At 38.2% G+C, this 10,277-nt stretch overlaps 1 protein-coding gene across 1 annotated transcript; it reads right to left on the reverse strand.

Moving 5' to 3' along the window:
- Nucleotides 1-121: 121 nt before the first annotated feature.
- CT83 (cancer/testis antigen 83) lies at nucleotides 122-1,485 on the reverse strand. Its single transcript, XM_050777190.1, has 2 exons — nucleotides 1,220-1,485; nucleotides 122-444 (listed from the first exon to the last, which is right to left on the reverse strand). The coding sequence occupies exons 1-2, from the start codon at nucleotides 1,295-1,297 to the stop codon at nucleotides 178-180; spliced, it is 345 nt and encodes a 114-aa protein (XP_050633147.1). The 5' UTR covers nucleotides 1,298-1,485; the 3' UTR covers nucleotides 122-177.
- Between the last annotated feature and the right edge of the window lie 8,792 nt (nucleotides 1,486-10,277).

Raw genomic sequence — 10,277 nt, forward strand, 5'->3', positions numbered from 1 at the left:
AATCAATTACTTAAAGTATAAATAAGAAATTTGGGAAGTATCTGGATTTTTTTGTATCTGACTTGGCATCCACTCCCTCTTAAAAAAATAATTCATTTAGTATAAACACACAATCAAATGAATCTACTCAAAGTGTCTTTAATGATTTCCACCACTGGCATTACATCCTGTACGCTTTTAGGTGGATTTCCGGTGAGCTGATGCACTTCTGAAACCCTTGCTGACTAGAATATGTTCCAGTTCAACCAGCTTGTTTTCCACCGTAGTGAGGTTTACCAATATGCGCTTCTGCATGGCTATTGAGTGTGGGAAATTATTTAAAATATCCCGAGAGAGGTCGTAGACTGAAAGATTGTTGTCTGTATTGCTGTTAATTAACCCAGTAGAAGAGGGTCTTACTAGTGCAAGAGCAGTTGAATTTGATGACATTTCACCAGTGTTTCTCTGTAAAGGAAGGGAATTATACATATGTGGTTTATTGAATTAAGCAATTTCCAAACTACCGAAAAACAACTTGTTTAATCTTGGTTACCAAAAATAAACTGATTTCCCCTAATATGTAGAGATTAAAAATGTATTGAATTGCTACATTAATTTAAAAATACATTCTTCCAAAAACAGAAAAAAAAAAAAAAAACAAAAAAAAAAACGAAAGTAGTCGTTAGTGCCAAAGTTCCATATCCTTTCCTTACATTTCCTGCGCACCCTAGAAGGTAAACATATGAACCCTGTCTTTGACTCTTATCTAAGAGCACCTCACTTGTGACTTTAACACCAGGAAATCCACATTGACACTCGAATTATTTGTGAATGCCCGGAAAGCGCCGTAAATAAAGATGGCGAGATCAGCAAACAGACACGTGGGGGAGGAGAAGCAAAAGAAGAAAGAGAATCTTACGATTCTTAAAGTGGGAGATGGTGGTGGGGAATGGGCACGGACAACTGCACTTTCCTCTCCAATGAGTGAAAAGCTGACCACATTACTTAGGGACTTGGGGCTTTTTAGAAGAGACCACAACTGTCGAATCACTGGTCAGAATACAGGAATTGCGGGAGTGAGGGGGTAAAAGTCTGGGGCTCCTTTGAGCGAAAAAGAGAAATGAGGTGATCTCCCCTTACCTCTCATTTTACTATATTTTACTGTCTTACATATACACTCCCCAGTCCATATACTCATCTAGCTTCATCTAATTCAAATCTCCCTTACATTCGCCATTACCTGAAAGCGGCGATATTTCCAGAAGACAGTCATCAAGGCACACAGAATGCCGCTCGCTAGGAGTAAATAGACGTTCATGGTTCCTTTTCGGCCTCTTCTCCCTTCTCGGGACTGACCCACTCTGCTGGAAGTTGGAAAGCAGTGGGCCTCTAGCCACCCGGAGTTGGGAAACTTCGGGCCAGGATGCCTGGTGCAACTGGGATGCTCTGTGTTGTCCCGCTTTATGTACTGCTGAGGGCGCGAGACCTCACAGTAGGGCACACACGTGGCAGTGCTGCGCCACAATAAGATGATGTAAAAACCGGCCCTGCAGGAAACCATGCGGCTCACCTGGTTACTGTCAGGTCCTTAGAGAGGAGAGTGAAAGACAGTGAGGAAGTTTGGGATTTCTGGGAAGCTGAAACGTAGTACAAGGACAGGCTTTAAAGAGATTGGTTAAATAGAATATTTAAAGTGCTCCTACCTTTTAAAAAATATGTCTTTGCTACAACCACTCCTTTATTCACTTTAAAAACAAGACAAAAATGCACTGTAAAAAGCAGTTACCCACAAATTATCTTTGCCAGAAACTACCTCCTCCACACCCACCTTGCTATTTTAGCATTTACTGCAACCCTAGTCACATTGGAATAATTATGTACATGTGTATCATTTTACAGTTTAAGAAATAATTTGGGGGACATTTTCACTTATAAATCTCACAACAAATTTGTACTAAAATTATTTTTTTTAATTTTAAGTTTATACCATGACATTTATTTTTCTTTTATTTTTTATCAACTTTTAAGTTCCGGGATACATGTGCGGGATGTGCATGTCTGTTACATATGTGAATGTGTGCCATGGTGGCCTGCTGTATAGATCAATCTATCACCCAGGTATTAATTAAGCCCAGCACGTATTAGCCCAACACCCATTAGCTGTTCTTCCTGATGCTCTTCCTCCACACCGATCCTGCCCCACCTCACAGGCCACAGTGCGTTTTGTTACCCCTTACTATGTTTCATGTGTTCTCATCATTTAGTTCTCACCAGCTCCCACTTATAAGTGAAAACATATGGTGTTTGGTTCTCCAGAGCCAAGGTATTTTTACTACTGTGTCTATTTTTGCAAATGTGGAAACAGATTCAGGTGTTAAATTCATTTGAAACTAATAGCAAAAGCAGGACTTGAATCCATGGAGTTTGAGCTCTAAGATAAACTCCCCCATTCTTGTCATTATCCACATGATCCCCACCTCCACTCTGACTTGTGAGCATCAAGTATTTTATATTCTTCTACCAAGGTACTGAACATTGTAGTTGGAGTTGTATTAATGGGAGGTAACACATACAGGAATGATTGCACTAGACAAGTTACAAATGTTCAGGAAATTCAATTAAATGTAGACTATGACACTGACCTAAAGACCCGAAACTAAAAATAATACCCACAGTAATCTCAAGGTGAGTGTCCAACTGCAACCCAGTAACTCTGCTAGGTAAACAACCCTCATCTTCATATAGATGGGACAGGGAGAAATTACATTTTTAAGTTTTTTAATATCACATCATTTCCTGGTTATGAGTACAAAGCTTAAAGTTTTATTGATTTCAATGAATATTTATTAAACCCTTATATACTAGACACTGTTCTGTATTTTAAGAATCTGATTATAAGCAAAAATAAAGTATTTCTCCACCTGAAATGTGCAGTCTAGTTTAAGAGACAGACATTCATCAAATACAGAAATGTATGTGAAAGTGCTGAGATAAATGGTACCAAAAAGTACCTGGTGGTGTGGGAGCTCATAATAGAATATAGGATCTAAAGAGGAGTGAAGTTCCTGGCTTTATGGCTTACTCAATTGGATGAATAGGAGATTAAAAAGTACGGAGTTGCTGGTCATGAATTTAGTCTTGGACAAATCCGGTTTCAGGTGGCTTTGAGACATGAAATAAATGCTCACAGGGAGATAAGTGAAGACATAAATTTGTGAGTCATCTACATATAAATCATAATTGACACTCTAGACGTAAAAGAAATTTCTTCATGTCAGTCTAGGGAGTACAAATGAAGAGAAATTTGAATAGAGCATTGAAAGATTTTAATATTTAATAACTGGGCAATAACACTTCTATTAGTATGTGATTGTGGGCTTCCTGACATCTAAATTTTCTGTTTCACTGAATAACATTGAGTGCAGCACATTAACCTTATCTCTAACGATAGGATTTTGAATTTTGATCCCACTGGTATTTAAGTGAAAACTTCAGAAATATTTGAAAATATTCTCATCAAACACATTAGAGTACTCTTGCTAACCACTGATTTTTTTATTTTTTATTGTAAAACATATATGACATAGAATTTAACATTTTAATTGTTTTTAATTGTATAGTTTTGTGGCAATAAGTACAATCACATGGTTGTAAAACATTAGCCATCCATCACCAGAACTTTTTCATCTTCCCCAACTGAAACTCTATATTTATGAAACATTAACTTCCCATTTTCCCCTTTCCCTAGTCCTTGACAACCCCCCTTCTATTTTCTGTCTCTATTAACTTGACTACATTAGATACCTCATGTAAGTGGAATTACACAATATTTGTCCTGTTCTGAATGGCTTATTTCAATGAGCATAATATACTCAAGTTTCATCCATGTTGTAGCATGTGTCATAATTTCCTTTTTTTTCAGGAAGAGCAGGCTGAATAATATTCCACTGTATGTGTATACCATGTTTGGCTTTTCCATTTTTCTTTTGATAAACTCTTGTGCTGTTATCATGTTTTAGTATTGTGCATAATGCTGCTTTGAACATGGATGTACAAATATATCTTCAAGACCCTGCTTTTAATTCCTTTGGGTATATACCCAGAAATGGAATTGCTGGATGATATAGTAATTATATTTTTAATTTTTCAGGAACTTCATGATATTTTCCACAGCAGCTACACCATTTTATATTTCCATGAACAGTGCACAAGGTTTCCAATTGCTCCATATCCTCCTCAACACTTGTTATTTTCTGTTTTCTTGCTTTTGTTTATATAGTAGCCATCTTAAATGTTATGAAAGGTATTTCACTGTGACTTTCATTTGCATTTATGATTAGTGATATTGAATGTCTTACGTGCTTATATCTTCTTTGGAGAAACCTCTATTCAAGTCCTTTCCTGGTTTTTAATTTGTTTGTTTGTTTTCTGTTGTTATTGAGTTGTAAAAGTTCTTTATATACTCTGGATACCAATCTCTTATCAGACATTTGCATTGCAAATATTTTATTTCTTCCTGTGAGTTGCTTTTTCACTGTTTTAATAATGTCCTGCAAGGCACAAAGCTTTTAATTTTGATGAAGTCCACTTTACCTACTTTTTCTTTTGTTGCCTGTAATTTTGGTGTCATATCTTGAAAATCACTGCCAAATCTAACATCATGAAGCATTTCTCAAATGTTCCTTCTAAGAGTGTTATTGTCGTACCCCTTAAGTTTAGGTATTTGATCCCCTTGAGTTAATTTTTGCATATTGTCTAAAGGGTCCAACTTTATTCTTTAGCATATGGAGATCAGTTTTCCCAGCACCATTTATGGAAAAGACTACTTATTCCTCATTGAATAGTCTGGGCATCCTTGTTGACAATCAATTGACCGTACATTCAAGGATTTATTTCTGTGCTCTCTGTTTTGTTCTGTTGGCTCATGTGTGTCTTTATGTTAAGCAGCACATTTTTTTTTTTTTTTAATTTATTTATTATTATTATACTTTAAGTTGTAGGGTACATGTGCATAACGTGCAGGTTTGTTACATATGTATACTTGTGCCATGTTGCTGTGCTGCACCCATCAACTCGTCATTTACATCAGGTATAACTCCCAATGCAATCCCTCCCCCCTCCCCCCTCCCCATGATAGGCCCGGTGTGTGATGTTCCCCTTCCTGAGTCCGAGTGATCTCATTGTTCAGTTCCCACCTATGAGTGAGAACATGCGGTGTTTGGTTTTCTGTTCTTGTGATAGTTTGCTAAGAATGATGGATTCCAGCTGCATCCAAGTCCCTACAAAGGACTCAAACTCATCCTTTTTTATGGCTGCATAGTATTCCATGGTGTATATGTGCCACATTTTCTTAATCCAATCTGTCACTGATGGACATTTGGGTTGATTCCAAGTCTTTGCTATTGTGAATAGTGCTGCAATAAACATACGTGTGCATGTGTCTTTATAGCAGCATAATTTATAATCCTTTGGGTATATACCCAGTAATGGGATGGCTGGGTCATACGGTACATCTAGTTCTAGATCCTTGAGGAATCGCCATACTGTTTTCCATAATGGTTGAACTAGTTTACAATCCCACCAACAGTGTAAAAGCGTTCCTATTTCTCCACATCCTCTCCAGCACCTGTTGTTTCCTGACTTTTTAATGATTGCCATTCTAACTGGTGTGAGATGGTATCTCATTGTGGTTTTGATTTGCATTTCTCTGATGGCCAGTGATGATGAGCATTTTTTCATGTGTCTGTTGGCTGTATGAATGTCTTCTTTTGAGAAATGTCTGTTCATGTCCTTTGCCCACTTTTTGATGGGGTTGTTTGTTTTTTTCTTGTAAATTTGTTTGAGTTCTTTGTAGGTTCTGGATATTAGCCCTTTGTCAGATGAGTAGATTGCAAAAATTTTCTCCCATTCTGTAGGTTGCCTGTTCACTCTGATGGTAGTGTCTTTTGCTGTGCAGAAGCTCTTTAGTTTAATGAGATCCCATTTGTCAATTTTGGCTTTTGCTGCCGTTGCTTTTGGTATTTTAGACATGAAATCTTTGCCCATGCCTATGTCCTGAATGGTACTACCTAGGTTTTCCTCTAGGATTTTTATGGTATTAGGTCTAACATTTAAGTCTCTAATCCATCTTGAATTAATTTTCGTATAAGGAGTAAGGAAAGGATCCAGTTTCAGCTTTCTACTTATGGCTAGCCAATTTTCCCAGCACCATTTATTAAATAGGGAATCCTTTCCCCATTTCTTGTTTCTCTCAGGTTTGTCAAAGATCAAATGGCTGTAGATGTGTGGTATTATTTCTGAGGACTCTGTTCTGTTCCATTGGTCTATATCTCTGTTTTGGTACCAGTACCATGCTGTTTTGGTTACTGTAGCCTTGTAGTATAGTTTGAAGTCAGGTAGCGTGATGCCTCCAGCTTTGTTCTTTTGACTTAGGATTGTCTTGGAGATGCGGGCTCTTTTTTGGTTCCATATGAACTTTAAAGCAGTTTTTTCCAATTCTGTGAAGAAACTCATTGGTAGCTTGATGGGGATGGCATTGAATCTATAAATTACCTTGGGCAGTATGGCCATTTTCACAATATTGATTCTTCCTATCCATGAGCATGGTATGTTCTTCCATTTGTTTGTGTCCTCTTTGATTTCACTGAGCAGTGGTTTGTAGTTCTCCTTGAACAGGTCCTTTACATCCCTTGTAAGTTGGATTCCTAGGTATTTGATTCTCTTTGAAGCAATTGTGAATGGAAGTTCATTCCTGATTTGGCTCTCTGTTTGTCTGTTACTGGTGTATAAGAATGCTTGTGATTTTTGCACATTAATTTTGTATCCTGAGACTTTGCTGAAGTTGCTTATCAGCTTAAGGAGATTTTGGGCTGAGACAATGGGGTTTTCTAAATATACAATCATGTCATCTGCAAACAGGGACAATTTGACTTCTTCTTTTCCTAACTGAATACCCTTGATTTCTTTCTCTTGCCTGATTGCCCTAGCCAGAACTTCCAACACTATGTTGAATAGGAGTGGTGAGAGAGGGCATCCCTGTCTTGTGCCAGTTTTCAAAGGGAATTTTTCCAGTTTTTGCCCATTCAGTATGATATTGGCTGTGGGTTTGTCATAAATAGCTCTTATTATTTTGAGGTACGTTCCATCAATACCGAATTTATTGAGCGTTTTTTTTTAGCATGAAGGGCTGTTGAATTTTGTCAAAAGCCTTTTCTGCATCTATTGAGATAATCATGTGGTTCTTGTCTGTGGTTCTGTTTATATGCTGGATTATGTTTATTGATTTGCGAATGTTGAACCAGCCTTGCATCCCAGGGATGAAGCCCACTTGATCATGGTGGATAAGCTTTTTGATGTGTTGCTGAATCCGGTTTGCCAGTATTTTATTGAGGATTTTTGCATCGATGTTCATCAGGGATATTGGTCTAAAATTCTCTTTTTTTGTTGTGTCTCTGCCAGGCTTTGGTATCAGGATGATGTTGGCCTTATAAAATGAGTTAGGGAGGATTCCCTCTTTTTCTATTGATTGGAATAGTTTCAGAAGGAATGGTACCAACTCCTCTTTGTACCTCTGGTAGAATTCAGCTGTGAATCCATCTGGTCCTGGACTTTTTTTGGTTGGTAGGCTATTAATTGTTGCCTCAATTTCAGAGCCTGCTATTGGTCTATTCAGGGATTCAACTTCTTCCTGGTTTAGTCTTGGAAGAGTGTAAGTGTCCAGGAAATTATCCATTTCTTCTAGATTTTCCAGTTTATTTGCGTAGAGGTGTTTATAGTATTCTCTGATGGTAGTTTGTATTTCTGTGGGGTCGGTGGTGATATCCCCTTTATCATTTTTAATTGCGTCGATTTGATTCTTCTCTCTTTTCTTCTTTATTAGTCTTGCTAGTGGTCTGTCAATTTTGTTGATCTTTTCAAAAAAACCAACTCCTGGATTCATTGATTTTTTTGGAGGGTTTTTTGTGTCTCTATCTCCTTCAGTTCTGCTCTGATCTTAGTTATTTCTTGCCTTCTGCTAGCTTTCGAATGTGTTTGCTCTTGCTTCTCTAGTTCTTTTAATTGCGATGTTAGAGTGTCAATTTTACATCTTTCCTGCTTTCTCTTGTGGGCATTTAGTGCTATAAATTTCCCTCTACACACTGCTTTAAATGTGTCCCAGAGATTCTGGTATGTTGTATCTTTGTTCTCATTGGTTTCAAAGAACATCTTTATTTCTGCCTTCATTTCGTTATGTACCCAGTAGTCATTCAGGAGCAGGTTGTTCAGTTTCCATGTAGTTGAGCGGTTTTGAGTGAGTTTCTTAGTCCTGAGTTCTAGTTTGATTGCACTGTGGTCTGAGAGACAGTTTGTTATAATTTCTGTTCTTGTACATTTGCTGAGGAGTGCTTTACTTCCAATTACGTGGTCAATTTTGGAGTAAGTATGATGTGGTGCTGAGAAGAATGTATATTCTGTTGATTTGGGGTGGAGAGTTCTATAGATGTCTATTAGGTCTGCTTGTTGCAGAGATGAGTTCAATTCCTGGATATCCTTGTTAACTTTCTGTCTCGTTGATCTGTCTAATGTTGACAGTGGAGTGTTGAAGTCTCCCATTATTATTGTATGGGAGTCTAAGTCTCTTTGTAAGTCTCTAAGGACTTGCTTTATGAATCTGGGTGCTCCTGTATTGGGTGCATATATATTTAGGATAGTTAGCTCTTCCTGTTGAATTGATCCCTTTACCATTATGTAATGGCCTTCTTTGTCTCTTTTGATCTTTGATGGTTTAAAGTCTGTTTTATCAGAGACTAGTATTGCAACCCCTGCTTTTTTTTGTTCTCCATTTGCTTGGTAAATCTTCCTCCATCCCTTTATTTTGAGCCTATGTATGTCTCTGCGTGTGAGATGGGTCTCCTGAATACAGCAGACTGATGGGTCTTGACTCTTTATCCAGTTTGCCAGTCTGTGTCTTTTAATTGGAGCATTTAGTCCATTTACATTTAAGGTTAATATTGTTATGTGTGAACTTGATCCTGCCATTATGATATTAACTGGTTATTTTGCTCATTAGTTGATGCAGTTTCTTCCTAGCCTCAATGGTCTTTACATTTTGGCATGTTTTTGCAATGGCTGGTACCGGTTGTTCCTTTCCATGTTTAGTGCTTCCTTCAGGATCTCTTGTAAGGCAGGCCTAGTGGTGACAAAATCTCTAAGCATTTGCTTATCTGTAAAGGATTTTATTTCTCCTTCACTTATGAAACTTAGTTTGGCTGGATATGAAATTCTGGGTTGAAAATTCTTTTCTTTAAGAATGTTGAATATTGGCCCCCACTCTCTTCTGGCTTGTAGAGTTTCTGCCGAGAGATCTGCTGTTAGTCTGATGGGCTTCCCTTTATGGGTAACCCGACCTTTCTCTCTGGCTGCCCTTAAGATTTTTTCCTTCATTTCAACTTTGGTGAATCTGGCAATTATGTGTCTTGGAGTTGCTCTTCTCGAGGAGTATCTTTGTGGCGTTCTCTGTATTTCCTGGATTTGAATGTTGGCCTGCTCTACTAGGTTGGGGAAGTTCTCCTGGATGATATCCTGAAGAGTGTTTTCCAATTTGGTTCCATTTTCCCCCTCACTTTCAGGCACCCCAATCAGACGTAGATTTGGTCTTTTTACATAATCCCATACTTCTTGCAGGCTTTGTTCGTTTCTTTTTCTTCTTTTTTCTTTTGGTTTCTCTTCTCGCTTCATTTCATTCATTTGATCCTCAATCGCTGATACTCTTTCTTCCAGTTGATCGAGTCGGTTACTGAAGCTTGTGCATTTGTCACGTATTTCTCGTGTCATGGTTTTCATCTCTTTCATTTCGTTTAGGACCTTCTCTGCATTAATTACTCTAGCCATCAATTCTTCCACTTTTTTTTCAAGATTTTTAGTTTCTTTGTGCTGGGTATGTAATTCCTCCTTTAGCTCTGAGAAATTTGATGGACTGAAGCCTTCTTCTCTCATCTCGTCAAAGTCATTCTCCGTCCAGCTTTGATCCGTTGCTGGCGACGAGCTGCGCTCCTTTGCCGGGGGAGATGCGCTCTTATTTTTTGAATTTCCAGCTTTTCTGCCCTGCTTTTTCCCCATCTTTGTGGTTTTATCTGCCTCTGGTCTTTGATGATGGTGATGTACTGATGGGGTTTTGGTGTAGGTGTCCTTCCTGTTTGATAGTTTTCCTTCTAACAGTCAGGACCCTCAGCTGTAGGTCTGTTGGAGATTGCTTGAGGTCCACTCCAGACCCTGTTTGCCTGGGTATCAGCAGCAGAGGCTGCAGAAGATAGAATATT

This window comes from Macaca thibetana, chromosome X (assembly GCF_024542745.1).
Source record: "Macaca thibetana thibetana isolate TM-01 chromosome X, ASM2454274v1, whole genome shotgun sequence".
NCBI classification, from domain to species: domain Eukaryota; kingdom Metazoa; phylum Chordata; class Mammalia; order Primates; family Cercopithecidae; genus Macaca; species Macaca thibetana.